The sequence below is a fragment of the Vespa velutina genome, chromosome 4 (genome assembly GCF_912470025.1).
Source record: "Vespa velutina chromosome 4, iVesVel2.1, whole genome shotgun sequence".
NCBI classification, from domain to species: Eukaryota; Metazoa; Arthropoda; class Insecta; order Hymenoptera; family Vespidae; genus Vespa; species Vespa velutina.
In genome coordinates this window covers 1449536-1464215 of record NC_062191.1, presented here as the reverse complement: position 1 = coordinate 1464215, position 14680 = coordinate 1449536, and the positions used below count along the sequence as shown (strand labels likewise).

Genomic DNA, 14680 nt, shown 5'->3' with positions numbered 1-14680 from the left:
GACGATTGTTCATTCGTTTACGCTTCGCGATTTCGTTATTAATGTTGTCATTCGTAATAATAATAAAAAGAACAAAAAAAAAGGTTATTAAAATACTTCTGGAAATAAAATTGATTGAACGATGAAATGTTCTTTTTTTTTTTTTTTTTCTTATAGATAATAAAAAAAAAATATTAGGTGGACCGGAAAGTAATGTCGTTTCTGCGCATGTCGATATTTGATTGTCATTTGTTAGCTCATTGTATACTTCGATTTATTCGATTTATCGAATTTGAGAAAGCGACATTACTTTCCGGTTCCCCTAATAATAATAATAATAATAATAATAATAATAATAATAATAATAATAATAAAATAACAAGAACAATTCCATTGAAAGAAAGAAAAGTTTTTTCGTCTATACAAAATATGTTTTTAAAAGTAACCTTTCATTGGCGCGTTTACACGCGATTGAAGTAACCTAACGAACGATAATATTTCTAAAAAATTATCCATTTCTCGTGTATATATGATTAATAAACAATAAAATACATTTTATTGTTGAGCATTTGTTAAAGGTATAAAAAAGAATTTCGTAAAGAAAAGACGTATCTTAAGAAGTCTTTCTATCTCTCTCTCTCTCTCTCTATATATATATATATATTTTTTTTTTCTTTTGTATACTTGTCAAGTTGTGATAATAAGACTCCCTTTGGGTGGTATATTTTTTTTCAAATCGGAATACATAGATAGAAGGCGCAAGCGTGACAATGAACCCTGTAAAAATGCACGCTTGCAAAAAAACCGTCGGTAACAAAGGAATTGCAAATCTTTTGTTGCATTCTGCCTTTTATAAATTTCTTTCGAGGAATACAAAAGAGAATTAATAAGTATTTCGATATACGTTCAGTTAACATTTTAACATTCGTGTATTTTAAAATATTGAAAGAATAAGGAAATGAACATGTTTAATGACAGAATCCTTACAATATAACTTTATCGATCAAGCTGCCTGTCTCTCTATATCAAGAGTTGGGTACGTCCCCATCACGCAGGATGTTTTTTTTTTGCTATTAACAAATTCTAACCTCACCTGAAAATAAGACACGGTTTTAATTCTTTCTTCTTAATAGCACCGAACGTTAACGAACATTACACGAGGACAGTTTTCTTTCATCGAAACAATCACATTTGGCGCGCACAAGGAAAAACAAAACCAACGTTTACAATGTATTACACGACAAACTGGCACGCTCTTCTACTTCCGTTCGTTGCAATGAAACGAACAAAGCGTCATTCACCAGGAGGCGCTTCGCATCTTCTATCAGCTGATTTTTCCTTCCTAAACTCTCTGCCGCACGTGTCTACTTTCATAATATAATATATCGCGCGAATCTCTTTATGATCATGGACGTCAAGCTATTCGTATGTTACAATTGCGTATAATTTTTCTTCTAATATTTTCTTTTCTTATTATATTCTCTAAAGAAGTATTCGTGGTATGTAAATAATACCATTTCAAACCTTTAAAAAGTAACAATTGATACATATAACAATATTCAATATGTCAACGTCAGTCTCATTACCACAAAAGAAATATTATAGACAACGTGCTCATTCCAATCCTATCGCGGATCATTGCATAGAATAGTAAGGAATCACTTTAATAGAATGTTGATTTTGTTAAATTATTTGTCAATTAATTGTTGATTATTTTAAATCATTCTTCCTTCTTTCTTTTTTTTTTTTTTTTTTTTTGTTCTTTTCTTTGAAACGTATGAAACAGTCCTATAAAACCAGATTTAATGAATTGGAGCACATTTTTTCCTCGATACTTTTCTAACGATGAAGACGATGAAAGAAACAGGGATATTATTCAAAGGCATGTAGAATTTGCTGATATTGGTTGCGGTTATGGAGGTCTCCTTGGTAAGTTTTACTATATTTCTATATTAATTTATTAAAAATTGAAGATGGGGAAAAAAAAAAGAAAAATAATATATTTGTAAAATAGTTACTTTATCGCCAATGTTCCCTAATAATTTAATACTTGGTATGGAAATCAGAGTTAAAGTATCAGATTATGTAACAGATCGCATAAGTGCATTGCGATCTCAAAATCCAGGACAATATGAAAATATAGCTTGCTTAAGGACCAATGCTATGAAATATTTACCCAATTACTTTCATAAAGGACAGGTATGAGGATTTAATTGACAAATAATTCTTTATTGAAGAAATAATGATACTTCAATTCTTCATTAACTTTTATAATTTATAGCTCTATAGCTAAATCAATCTTTACAATTTATATAGCTAAAGAAGATGTTTTTTCTATATCCAGACCCACACTTTAAAAGATCAAAACATAAATGGAGGATAATAAATAAAACCCTTCTAGCTGAATATGCATATGTCCTTGCAGAAGATGTAAATATTTGTTATTTTATTTCTAATTTATATTTCTTTCTAATAATAATAATTCAAAATAAATATGAATTTAAAGGCTATCATATATACAGTAACTGATGTAAAGGATTTACATGAATGGATGGTACATCATTTTGAAGAACATCCATTATTTGAAAGTATACCTAAAGAAGAATGGGTAAGAGTTTCTCAATGAATAATTTTATTCTTTATTTTAATTGAATTTTTTTATATACTTTTTTTATAACTTTACATTCATTTAAGATTTCCATATTTCATAATAATTTAATATAATTTAATATATTTCAATAATTAAAAATATTCTGTTATATTAAAGGCTAAAGATCCTATAGTTGAGAAACTTTATGAAAGTACGGAAGAAGGCCAAAAAGTAACAAGAAATAGAGGAGATAAATTTTTAGCTATATTTAAAAGAATTGCCGATCCAAATGTTATAAAAAGCTAACGTACGATACACTATGTATCTGCTAAAATAAATATCATTTTTTTATATTGAGATCTAAATAATTGATAAAAATTAATCCATAAAAGAAACTCTAAATTGTTTGAGACGATTTTTTAAGATATCATGAAAGTCATCTTCAACTTTATCATTTGCTTGTAATACGGGTATTAGTTTTGTATCGTTTAAGTGCCTGATATCTTTTTGTATACATAAATGTTCAGTTTCCAAATGAAATTCTTCGTGTATTATAAAAAATAGCATCTAAAAATATTGCGAAATAAAATTAATATATGAAAAACTTCGAATAATATTATCTCACCTTTTCTAATATTGTTGCAATTAACTTTTTTGGTGGTGCTATATATGATTTCATTATTAATTTTTCACTTTCTAATGGATTTGTAAAAAATTGAGAATAATACAAGTGTGGCCCATTAAGTGCATATTCTTGAATTGTATGTTTAAATGTTCTACTATTAAGAATATCCCTAGAAAAATATATAGATCTTTTAATTATTAGATAGAATTTATAATATTATCACAAATATTACCATATCATTCCTTCTAAAATGAACAATATCATTTTAGTATGTCCATAATTATTAGAAGATTTTATATTGTCTTCTATCTGAAGTTCATCCGTTGGAGCCATTTTTAATTCTTCCATTAATTTGGTTCTTAAAAGAATATCTTCTGGACTGTATATATTACATTGTATGGACAATGCTTTGCAAAATATATCAGGCTTTCCTTCTGGTTTTGATGGTAACTGCTAAAATAAAAGAGATATCATTTATTAAATATTTATTATATGCTTTTAAATATTTGACAAATAATTATTACATCTATTATTTCAAATCCTTACTGGAAAGTGTTCACCTTTTTCTGTAAAAATAAATTCTGACTCCAGTTGTTTACATATCTCATTATATTTATAAATACTCCTTTGAAAAATTCGTCTTTGACTAATATTAATAAATTCACAAATTACGCTAATATTTACTTGACAAGTTAAACTTTTTGTATTAATTATTACACGAAAACTTTGATGTTTTCTAGGCTGTATAACACCTTTTTTGGGATGTACTTCTATATTCCATAATTCTGATACATTATTACTATAATAAAAAAGATGACTTATTTAATGAATATTTATTATAATATGAATTTGAAGATTTAACGTAATTACAAACTTTTCCCATGTATAGGAAAATCTATCATGCTTTGTAGCGTTATACATCACAAATATTTTAACAACACGGCTATGTATACTTGTGCATAAGTATATATAATCGACCGAAAAATATATTGATAATTCATTAATTTCATCATCATCAAAATTAGGTAGAATTTCTTTTATCACTTTAGGTGGATATATAATAGACGGTTGGCTATTTATAAATAATTTTGTTTTTTTATCGCCGAAAGTAATAGGAAGATATGCCTGAATGAATTTTATATTTATTTAAAAGTAATATACCTCAAAAAAAAAAAAAACAATATTGAAGAAGGTCATATTTTGATACCTCAATTGCTGTAAATTGTTTAAGATGATATTTCAAAATAAGAGGTGTAAGAGATTGTGGCTCTGCAATACCATCTGGATTTAGACATGCAAATATTTCTGAATGATAGATTTGATTTATTTTATGTAGGTCAGTAATATCCACAGTATATGGTAAATAATTATTTGTATAATTATAAATCCAATATATCTAAAAGTCAATATTAATCAGAAATATATATATATATATATATATATAAGAGAGTAAAATAATATTTAGAAAATCTCTTAATAATTAACTTGATGTTGTGCTTTCTTATTGGCAAAATAAGTGTCCAATTCTACAACTTGTGGATAAAGTAAATATAGTTCTTTTTCAGATCCAGATAAAGCTTCTACTTGCATATATAAAAAAATATGGCGTTCATGGCCAATATTTAAATCCCATTTTACTTGAGTTTTTCCCAATAATAAATAACGTAATTCTATATTAATTGTAATTATTTCTTTTGGCTTCGAGAGAAATAGAGAGAGAGAGAGAGAGAGGGAGAGAGAAAGAGAGAAAAATTGAATTATATTAATTTATATGGAACATGTGTAGTTGATCATTTTGTTTACCTTTACTAATCCTGATTGTGGATAAATAGAACATACTTTCCTATGAACACAATCAAATTCCATATATCGGAATGAGAGACCTCGCGATTTATTTATTCTTTTACAAAAGCATAATTGTATTCTTTTAATATTCCATGTAGTATTCACTGATGTTGGATTAGATATATATAATTTTATACGTATAGGATTTTCATGTAATAACATTGGCGGGAAAAATATATATTGTGTTTCTTTTTCATATGGCAATATATTTTTCAAAGTAATATTCAATCTATATAAAGGAACTTAATATAACATAAAGTCTCTTCTTTTTACAATGTCTAAATATTAATATTATAAACTTAATGAAACATACCTATTTACTTCTATTATTTTCCATAAATTAATTTTAGATATTGATGAGTATGTTCCATAAAAGTGTACATCTTCGATCTATCGTGTGAAATTAAAATTATTCTTAAATCAAATCTCAAAATGAAAAATTTCAAAGTATTGCATATTTACTTTTAAAGTGGGCAATTCACACATACAATAAACATTGCATATTTTTCGAGGTAATTGTATATAACTTATATTATCCGTCGAAGAATTTATTCTTACTATATATTTAATCACTATTTCATAAAACCCTGAAGTGTATGGTGTAAGAGATACAACGATTTTTTTTGACTCTCTTGGAAGAACAGTCTCAGAAAGTGGATATATTTTAACATCACGTTCTATACATCCTATTGGCCAAGATTTATGGCAACATATTATTTTGAAAGGTATATTGACAGAACTGAAGTTATAAAGATAAAAACTCTTAGTTTTTGTATTTCCATATAGTTGTACATCAAAATTCAATTTATTAGGTATTGCCTGTCAATTTAAAACATATTAATAAGTTAAATTATTAAAACAAATATATGATACGTGAATTACCACAAGTAAACCAGCTTCACATTTTCCAGTAACGTGCAAAATTATGCTAATTTCTGCTCCAACAGGTAAATCATTTTGTATGATCGTCAGAATACATTTAATATCAAAATTATATTCACCACATTCGGTAGGATGAAACACCCATTCATAAGAATGAATATCATTAGCATAGATCTGGCCCTTCAAATGTGGAATAATCAATTGTGATGGTACATTCAAAAATTCATACCTACAAATTGTTTATTGTTATAAAAAACAAATTATTCATTTACACTGATTGAGTTCATTAACATATTACATAATAATGTGACGAGTAAGGTTTCTTATAAGTATTTGTTCTTTTTGCTGTGTATCTAGATGTGTTGTAACAAATGTTATTGGATTATTATTAAAACTAATATTTGCATATTCTGTATATCCTTTAAAACTAATATAATCTTTGTTCTTTAGATTTCCATTAAAACATATGGCCCATTGTTCCATATATAAATGTTCTCCCATCATTTTAGGACACATTTGAACTACCACTATCTGATAATCTCTAAAATATTAAAAAATTATTTTATCTTATAATCTTAATATTAAATTGTTATTATCATCTTAAAATTTTACCCATAAATAATTCCTAACATAGGTTTGACAACAAAATGGCTATCTGCTGGAGGCAAAAAGTGAAACATTAAAGGCAAATGGCCAAATTTCTTAATTACAAATGTAGTATATACTGATAGTGATGGAATACATGGTGGTAGTACAATCATTGATGGTAATTCATACTGAGGAATCCATCCTGCAGAATTAGTAGGAAAGGAATGCCCTGTAAACATGATAAATCATCTTTACATATTTTTTGTAGATAATCAGAAGAAATTATTTTTTATAAATAGATTTCACCTATTACTCGTATGCATGTAAAGGAAGGAATTACAAAAATTTTGTTTTCTTCTTTTCCTTCATCCCTTGGATCTTTATCAAAAAAATATCCAATGAATTGCTTTGTATATAAATTGTTTTCTTCATTAGGTTGAAAAATGATTTCAAACAGAGCAGAATGGTTTGGACATATTTTTGCAATGCGTGGCTCTATTTTAAAGACTCCAGTAACATCTAAAATATTTTCATTTTATATTACTATTAAAATTATTTATTATTATTAAATAGAATTACCTTGATCCCACTTGAGTAATAAATTCGTTTTATTATGATTTGTAAAACAAACAGTTTGGTGAGTTCTATTTATTTTATTTTTTGTATCGACCTGACTACAGTCAAAATAATTTTTTGATAAAGATATTAGTTCTAAATTTCCTTTCTTTATATTAATACTATCACTCATATATTCTTCAAAACCATTTTGTTCTTGCGAACTAAATTTGTCTGAATCTAAGTTAATCTCAGATTGCTGATGAATCGATGTACAAAATCCAAATAATTTTATAATAATAGGACTCTATATGTATATACATATACATATATATGTATAAATATTTGTATTATTGTTAGTATTAAAATAAAATTAGATAACATTATGATCAATTAATTTACCTGATACAATATTAAACATGGTAAATGATATACATAAATTCCTTCTTCAGTTGGTATAAAAGTTATTGTTATATATTTATAATCATCAGGATTAAGTATACCTTGTCTGATATCTAATTTAAAGTGTCTTTGTTCTATATCGATATCAAATGCAAATGTCGCTTTTACTTTTGAATGATTTGAAAGTTTTATTTGTTTTTTCACTTGCGTATATTTTTTTGAACATTTTAATATAATTTTATTTGCTGATGATGAAATTTTAGGACCTAAAATAAATAAATATAAATGTTGAATTAAAACTAGTACTATACATAACATACAAAAAAGAAAAAAAATAATCATAACTAGTTATTTAACATTTACCAATACAAGTTCCACAAGCAATAATTTTTATATATGTAGAAACGGTACCAGTAATAATAAAATAATCCACATTTTTAGAACATGGTACAACTGGTCGATATTGTACTTCACAGGAGAAAGATTGTTCAGGTAGTAAAGTCCAGGTATACGACTTCAAATTAAAAACATGATCTATAGGATTTGTTACAGGATCCCTTTGTGCTTCATAAAATTGTTCTTTCTGAAGTAAATATAAATTTTGACTGTTACTTCAATTATGAAAGCCATGAATACAATGAATTGAATAGAAATGTGATTAGAAATTAAAAATAATAAATTCTACTAACGCAACTTTCATTCATTATCTTAATTGATTTAATAATCGTTCTACCCATTTCAACTTCACCGAAATCAATTATTTTGATATCTTTTGTATCACAATAGTACTGTGACATTGTCTTTTTTTTTTTTAATTTATTTATTTAAATTAATAAATTATTCTTCTTTATTAAACTTGTACGAAAATAATTGTTTGACTTATTTGAAATCCATGAAAATTCGCTCCATTTATTTTTACATACAACGCCATCTACATTTGTAGATAACTAAAGTTCTAGTATTATAGTCACGTGCCATAATTAGCGACTTTTGTAGCGCGAAAAAATGTCAAAAAATTGATTAGTAATTCCTAACAAGAAATTTGTGTGTGTGTATTTAATTTAAAAAATTTTTCAATTATTATATATATATATATATATACATACATATACATATACGTGATAAATTTTAGAATTAGTTATCGATAACAATGAAATTTTTAGCATATATATTTTTATTAATTATTTTTGAAAAAATGGATTATACCGTATTATCATCAAAAATTAAAATAAATCCTACGAAAACAATAATTTGGGGTCCCGGCTTGAAGCCTGATAAAATTACGATGCGAGCAAGATATTTTTTTTTACAGCTTGTAGATACACAAGGACAAAAGTTAGTAAATATTTTTGTTTATATCATTTGTTAATGTGTTTATTAAATTATATTAATTAAAAAATAAATAAAAATAAAAATAAAAATAATAACCGTTTCTTTTTTTATATTGAATTATTGTAAATTTATGAGCATGTATACGAGACATTAAATTTTAGTTTTAACAATCTAACTTGCAGAATTTTTCGATTTTTAACAAATTTAATTAATTATAATAAATTGATTTATAAAACAGTTAATGACATATGCTGCAGCTTAACTGTTTCACCTGGTGCAGGAATTGTTACTGCTGTAATAAAAGGCCAAACCTGGAGCAAACAATCGTGTCATATATGGACACAAGTACTTGATTGTAAAGATGGTAGTTTTATTATACGTTATAAACTTCATAACACTTGTTTGAATGTGATTTTGTATATAAAAGTAAACGGACAAGATTTACAAATTCTTCCATTAAAGATTATAGGTAGGTTCATATAATATTAAAAAATTTTCATAAAAATCATTGAAGATTTTTCTAGGTCCTGTATACGAGGAAGAATGCTATTGTCCAAATACTAACTTCAACGATTGGTTAAATAATTATGAATGCCCTAATAATTATGCACAAATTACTTCTGATCTTACTCCTTTCGCAAGTGTTGATTTCAATAAAATACGTAATACTTTGATTAAAAAGTATGACAAACCTAACAGTGTTAGTCTTTGTCATTATATTATAAAAAATAATAGAGTAAGCATTTTCTATTATTTCCAAATATTTTTTTTGCTTTCTGATTTATCCTTAATTCAATAATATTAGATTTATAGAAAATGCTATGGACAACATGTAGGATTTAAAATATTTATGGATGCAATATTGCTTTCTCTTGCACGCAAAGTAATCCTTCCAGATGTAGAATTTTTTGTTAATTTGGGAGATTGGCCGCTTGTACCAAAAGAAGAAGTGAATTATCCTATTTTTTCATGGTGTGGATCTATCGATACAAAAGATATTGTTATGCCAACATATGATATTACAGAATCATCTTTAGAAGCTATGGGAAGGTAAAAATGAATTAATAATTAATCAATATTGTTTCACTTTATTTCCGATTCGATTTATTATATCTAATTCTATTTACGTTCAATTGATCTTTGAAAAAGAAAAAGAATAACTTTATTGCCCTATATACTACATAGTACAAGTTACAAACGTTAATAATTTAATTAAATTCTTTTTTATGTAATATGAATGCATTACTAAAAAAAAAAAAAAAAATAAAAAAAAATAAAAAAAAACAAGAGTAATGCTAGATATGTTATCTGTACAAGGTAATACAGATACCCCATGGGAAAAAAAAATAGAAAAATTATTCTGGCGTGGTCGTGATGCCTGTAGAGAACGTCTTGATCTCATAGACATTTCCAGGAAACATCCAGACTTATTCAATGCATCGCTTACCAATTTCTTTTTTTTTAAGAATGAGATAGAGAAATATGGTCCTGCACAAAGTCATATTTCATTTTTTCAATTTTTTAAGGTAAACATATGTATGAATCTAACATAAAGAATCGATTTTCTTAACAAAAATTTTATGTATAAAAAGAAAAATATTAATATGTTTATTATCTATAATTTTAATGTTTCTATAGCACAAGTATCAGTTGAACATCGATGGTACAGTGGCAGCATACAGATTTCCATATTTATTAGCAGGAGATTCTTTAGTACTGAAACAAAAATCTAAGTATTATGAATTTTTTTATAATGATTTAATACCTGAAACACATTATGTACTAGTAAAAAGGGATTTATCAGATTTAGTTGAGAAAATTAAATGGGCCAAAGAAAATGATAAGATTGCTTTAAACATTTCAAAAACTTCTAGACAATTCATAAGAGATAATCTGTTACCGCAGCATATTTTTTGTTACTACAGCGTGCTTCTCCAAGTACGGATCAAGAATCATTTATTCAAATTATTTACTATATTTTCTAATATATTTTTATCTATCATAAAATATCATACTTTTTTTTATCATTTTATTTTAGGAATGGAGTAAACGTCTTACTAATAAGATCAAGATATTAGATAATATGGAGGAAGTTTTACAACCACAGCATTCCTGTAAATGTAATTTTGATGATGTAAATTTAAAGGATGAACTTTAATTGTTAATCAATGGATTAAATCTTTAACTATTAACTTCACATTTTTTGATTATTAAGTTTAAGACACTAAATATATTTCTTTTATTTTGTTATTTTTATAAACACTATTTTTACTATATTACATTATTCCATGATAAACTATGTGCTCTTATAAATTACATTATCATCTCCTTTGTAATTTAGAAGTAGAAAGAGGAATATATGTTTCTATATCCAGATCCCTTCAAAAAGTATTCTTTTTATAATAGAATAACAAAAGCTTTAGTCAAGTTTACATACATCCTTGAAAGAAACATTATCATTTTCATTCTAATAACAAAATAATATCATTATTAACTCATAAATTGAAATGTTTAATGAAATGGTGACAAGTACAAAAGCTAAAATACATCTTAATAGAACTTATTCTTACATAACATAATGTAGAGAAATAAGACAATAACATAAAACATATCTCGCGATATTAACGAAAAATTCTATATTCTATCGATTTCCTTAATGTCATTATCATTTAATCTATGAAACATATTAAAAAAAAAAAAAAAAAAAAAAAAAAAAAACAAAAAAAAAACCCCAAAAAAGAAACAAAAGAAATTCTTAATATTATATCGAATAATTAGATTAATATTTCCATTCAACAATAGTTACTATAGTAGAATTGTTCCAGTAAAAATAAAATTTTACAAGAAATATTTCTCAGAGAGTAAAACACTTATATTTTTTTAAACTATAGATTAATTTGCAATAGTTTATTCTATTGAGGAGGGGGTTGATAACCATATCCTCCATACTGATTAGGTGGTGGTGGTCCTTGTGGTCCGGGTGGAGGAGGCATGTGTCCACCTGGAGGTCGTGGTGGGTATTGTGGATAGCCTTGTCCTGTTGGTGGAGGTGGGTAGCTTTGTGGAGGATATTGGGGATGTCCATAATGTTGACCTCCCTGTGGTGGATGTGGAGTATAAACCTATAATATGTTATTTAATATATTATTTATTTTTATATAATAAAACGAACAAGAAAATGTATGATAGAACACTTATATTATAAATTATTTATTAAATTATAATTACTTGTGGTTGCCCGCCAGGAGTTGGTGGAACATACGTTTGCGTTGTCGCAGGTCCGTAACCTGGTTGTGGCTGCGGTCCCGGTGGTGGTGCTGGACCCTGGGGCGGACCTGATGATGGTTGAAATCCGCTTGAAGCAGGACTTGGGGACTGTTGCTGTTGGGATTGAGGAGGATTTTGAGATTGTTGTTGAGATTGCGGAGGAGGTTGATGAGAAGGTTGATGGGAAGGTGGTTGATGAGATGGTTGATGAGATGGTTGATGAGGAGGTTGATGCGGAGTATGAGGAGGTTGATGAGGTGATTGATGCGAGGGTGGATGATTTGGATGAGAGCTTGGATGAGGTGTTTGATGAACTGGATAAACGGAAGATGTAGGAACAACAGGAGCATAGTTCCCACCTTGAGATGTTGGTGGTGGACCGCTACTTGGTGAATAGGTTTGTGTGGAAGCAGATGGTGTACTAGTTGGTTGACTACTTTGAACATACGTATTGGCGATTGGTGATTGATGCGAAGACGGATGTGTTGGATGAGAGCTTGGATGAGGCGTTTGATGAACCGGATAAACAGAAGGCGTGGGAATAGGAGCATAATTTCCACCTTGAGATGTAGGTGGTGGTCCACTGCTTGGCGAATAAGTTTGCGTGGAAGCAGATGGTGTACTAGTTGGTTGACTACTTTGAGCGTATGTATTGGCTGCACTTGCTGCTGCAGTACTAAATGGAGGAGATGTAGAAGCTGGACCATATTGTGTTGGACCAGGACCAGGACTCGATTGATTACCATAACTGGACTGAGGACCAGAAGTTTGCTGTGAACCTGGTTGTGGGGGTTGAGCTGTGCTAGATGTAGGAGGAGGTGGATAATTTTGCGGAGGTACATTATTGGCATAAGCTTGAGAGGAGGGTGGAGGATAAGTTCCTGGTTGACCAGTTCCATATGCATTTTGTGGTGGTGGTTGTGATGGAGCCTGTTGATAGCTTGGTTGTGGGCTAGGACTGCCATATTGTCCAGTTTGTTGTTGTTGACCACTAGATTGAAAGTTTTGTTGAGATGTATTAGAAGGAGGATAGCCTTGTTGATTTGGTGGAGGAGGTCCATATCCGGCAGGTGGCTGAGTTGATCCTGGAGGAGGATAACCTGGTTGTGGACCATAGCTATTTACTGTTGTCGGAGGGCCATAATTTGGTTGTGAAGATGTATTATATCCTTGTGGCTGAGAAGCATTTGGTGGTCCATATTGATTTGGTTGACCTGGTGTATATGCAGCTCCTTGAGGTCCTTGATAATTAGATCCTGGATTTTGATTTGCATATTGAGCTGGATATGCTTGCTGTGTTGGTTGTTGAGAGTATTGAGGGCCACCTCTATATTGTTGAGGTCCAGGCGCAGCAGTAGGTCCTTGATAAACAAAAATATAATTAATACTTTCTACTTATTTAACAATTTTATACGGATATAAATATAATGATAAAAATTTAATATTTAAAAACATACTGTTAATGGCAGGACCTTGACCAGGCATTACAGGTCCACGATAACCACCCTGCGTCATAGGCTGTCCTTGATTAAAATTAGACATTGGTAATGTTGGTTGTGTGTTAGGAGGCATGTCTGCTCCTGGACCAGCTGAATTTCCAGGACCACTTGGGAGCCCTTGTGGACTGATTATCGGATGTTGTGGTCCATTTGGAATTCCTTGTGGTGGCTTATTAAAAAAAAAAAAAAAAAAAAAAAAAAGAAAAGGAAGAAAGAAAAGAAAAAATTTCTTTTTAATGTTACAAGTCTTTTGAAATAATGTAAATATAATCCAAATATAATTGCATCATATCTTACCGGAAGTAATGCTTGTATATTTTGATTTGCATCTGCAATTGATGCCAAATATACAAGATTACGGTGCAACAGTTGTTGATATCTAAAAAGAAAACATTTTAAATTCTAATTCATGTCTTTTGTACATTTAAATACAAATATTAATTTAAGATGTACACACTGTATGCATTCTTGTGGTTTGCCTTTGCTTTGATATTCTTGAATAGTCTGTATAAGTTGACTGTTTTCATCGAGCATCTAAAAAATATTGAAATATTAACATTTTATTAGAATCCTTTTTTTTTTTGAACAACACATAAACTTCTACATAGGATAAATATAATATTTAATAAATTAAAATATTATGCATTACTTTTTGTATTTGCGCTGGCGTTAGAGATGGTCTGCCGCGTTGAGCAAAGGTCACAGACATTTTAAAAATTTCGCGTTAGCCTTGAATCGTCGAGAAAATAAAAATATTCGCACTTCTTTTTATTTCGTTCTGCGTTCTTTAGTAAGTTTACATATTAATAAATGATACAATACTAAATATCTCTCGGTATCATTATACTAATCTGTGGATGCTCTTTCGGCATATACTCTTTCCTATATTATATGATATTTATATGATTTCACAAGAAAAAAGAAAAAAAAAAAAAACACTTGCAATACGTAAAATCCTAGAGATTTTTTTTTTCAATTTAACACCTTTTACGAGATTCACGTTTCATACGATCCGAGTTATTTTGCAATATACTCGCAATTTCTCAAACGGAATGATTACCTATACAATTATACAATGGGTGCTTTCCATTTCGATGACTCTCATATCGAGTTGCG

At 28.3% G+C, this 14680-nt stretch overlaps 5 protein-coding genes across 15 annotated transcripts in view; 2 read left to right on the top strand and 3 right to left on the bottom strand.

The window, feature by feature from the left end:
• LOC124948720 (kinase D-interacting substrate of 220 kDa) overlaps positions 1-1275 on the bottom strand; it is a 21895-nt gene extending 20620 nt beyond the window's left edge. For all 3 annotated transcript variants that reach the window (XM_047492746.1, XM_047492748.1, XM_047492751.1), the window contains exon 1: positions 1073-1275. The gene's annotated coding sequence lies outside the window, so the exon portion shown is untranslated. The remainder of the gene's footprint in view (positions 1-1072) is intronic.
• Positions 1021-4971, top strand: LOC124948728 (tRNA (guanine-N(7)-)-methyltransferase). Of its 5 annotated transcripts, none has more exons than XR_007100811.1 (7): positions 1028-1629; positions 1766-1908; positions 1994-2178; positions 2296-2409; positions 2486-2587; positions 2747-4530; positions 4760-4971. XR_007100811.1 is itself a non-coding variant. In XM_047492772.1 (6 exons), exons 1-6 carry the CDS (start codon positions 1544-1546, stop codon positions 2873-2875), a joined length of 681 nt encoding a protein of 226 aa, XP_047348728.1. In that variant the 5' UTR covers positions 1021-1543; the 3' UTR covers positions 2876-4971. The 5 variants fall into 5 exon arrangements, 3 of the variants coding, with proteins under 3 accessions (XP_047348728.1, XP_047348727.1, XP_047348729.1); XR_007100812.1 differs by having other exon boundaries at positions 4749-4971; XM_047492772.1 differs by having other exon boundaries at positions 1021-1629; positions 2072-2178; positions 2747-4971.
• On the bottom strand, positions 2948-9056 carry LOC124948482 (cilia- and flagella-associated protein 65). Its single transcript, XM_047492155.1, has 19 exons — positions 8895-9056; positions 8156-8453; positions 7830-8049; positions 7467-7732; positions 7089-7371; positions 6816-7028; positions 6534-6738; positions 6220-6462; positions 5922-6150; positions 5502-5858; positions 5353-5429; positions 4998-5268; positions 4680-4922; positions 4402-4590; positions 4261-4319; positions 3741-3993; positions 3427-3647; positions 3195-3363; positions 2948-3136 (listed from the first exon to the last, which is right to left on the bottom strand). Exons 2-19 carry the CDS (start codon positions 8261-8263, stop codon positions 2948-2950), a joined length of 3795 nt encoding a protein of 1264 aa, XP_047348111.1. The 5' UTR covers positions 8264-8453; positions 8895-9056.
• On the top strand, positions 6558-14329 carry LOC124948724 (protein O-glucosyltransferase 2-like). The gene is made up of 7 exons (XM_047492763.1): positions 6558-8801; positions 9056-9267; positions 9323-9534; positions 9604-9848; positions 10087-10324; positions 10437-10736; positions 10837-14329. Exons 1-7 carry the CDS (start codon positions 8617-8619, stop codon positions 10954-10956), a joined length of 1512 nt encoding a protein of 503 aa, XP_047348719.1. The 5' UTR covers positions 6558-8616; the 3' UTR covers positions 10957-14329.
• LOC124948722 (proline-rich protein 2) lies at positions 11506-14680 on the bottom strand. 5 transcript variants are annotated; one of them, XM_047492761.1, is made up of 8 exons: positions 14214-14680; positions 14022-14098; positions 13862-13943; positions 13523-13733; positions 12626-13426; positions 12425-12498; positions 12027-12179; positions 11541-11920 (listed from the first exon to the last, which is right to left on the bottom strand). In XM_047492761.1, the coding sequence occupies exons 1-8, from the start codon at positions 14271-14273 to the stop codon at positions 11711-11713; spliced, it is 1668 nt and encodes a 555-aa protein (XP_047348717.1). In that variant the 5' UTR covers positions 14274-14680; the 3' UTR covers positions 11541-11710. The 5 variants fall into 5 exon arrangements, with proteins under 5 accessions (XP_047348715.1, XP_047348714.1, XP_047348717.1 ...); XM_047492759.1 differs by lacking the exon at positions 12425-12498 and having other exon boundaries at positions 11506-11920; positions 12514-13426; positions 14214-14679; XM_047492758.1 differs by having other exon boundaries at positions 11506-11920; positions 12027-12498; positions 14214-14678.

What these genes read in the sequence shown, in the direction of transcription:
- LOC124948724 (XM_047492763.1), top strand. Translation starts at nt 8,617, where the DNA reads ATGAAATTTTTAGCATATATATTTTTATTAATTATTTTTGAAAAAATG. An exon ending in GTAGATACACAAGGACAAAA is followed by an intron (nt 8,802 to 9,055) that starts GTTAGTAAATAT and finishes CATATGCTGCAG; the next exon opens with CTTAACTGTTTCACCTGGTG. An exon ending in ATATTATAAAAAATAATAGA is followed by an intron (nt 9,535 to 9,603) that starts GTAAGCATTTTC and finishes CAATAATATTAG; the next exon opens with ATTTATAGAAAATGCTATGG.
- LOC124948728 (XM_047492771.1), top strand. Translation starts at nt 1,544, where the DNA reads ATGTCAACGTCAGTCTCATTACCACAAAAGAAATATTATAGACAACGT. An exon ending in ATTACTTTCATAAAGGACAG is followed by an intron (nt 2,179 to 2,295) that starts GTATGAGGATTT and finishes CAATTTATATAG; the next exon opens with CTAAAGAAGATGTTTTTTCT. An exon ending in GTATACCTAAAGAAGAATGG is followed by an intron (nt 2,588 to 2,746) that starts GTAAGAGTTTCT and finishes GTTATATTAAAG; the next exon opens with GCTAAAGATCCTATAGTTGA.
- LOC124948722 (XM_047492756.1), bottom strand. Translation starts at nt 14,273, where the DNA reads ATGTCTGTGACCTTTGCTCAACGCGGCAGACCATCTCTAACGCCAGCG. An exon ending in ATATACAAGCATTACTTCCG is followed by an intron (nt 13,734 to 13,861) that starts GTAAGATATGAT and finishes TTTTTTAATAAG; the next exon opens with CCACCACAAGGAATTCCAAA. An exon ending in CTCCTGGCGGGCAACCACAA is followed by an intron (nt 11,921 to 12,026) that starts GTAATTATAATT and finishes AACATATTATAG; the next exon opens with GTTTATACTCCACATCCACC.
- LOC124948482 (XM_047492155.1), bottom strand. Translation starts at nt 8,263, where the DNA reads ATGTCACAGTACTATTGTGATACAAAAGATATCAAAATAATTGATTTC. An exon ending in CACAATCAGGATTAGTAAAG is followed by an intron (nt 4,923 to 4,997) that starts GTAAACAAAATG and finishes TCTCTCTCCCTC; the next exon opens with TCTCTCTCTCTCTCTCTATT. An exon ending in ATAAGAAAGCACAACATCAA is followed by an intron (nt 4,591 to 4,679) that starts GTTAATTATTAA and finishes ATTGACTTTTAG; the next exon opens with ATATATTGGATTTATAATTA.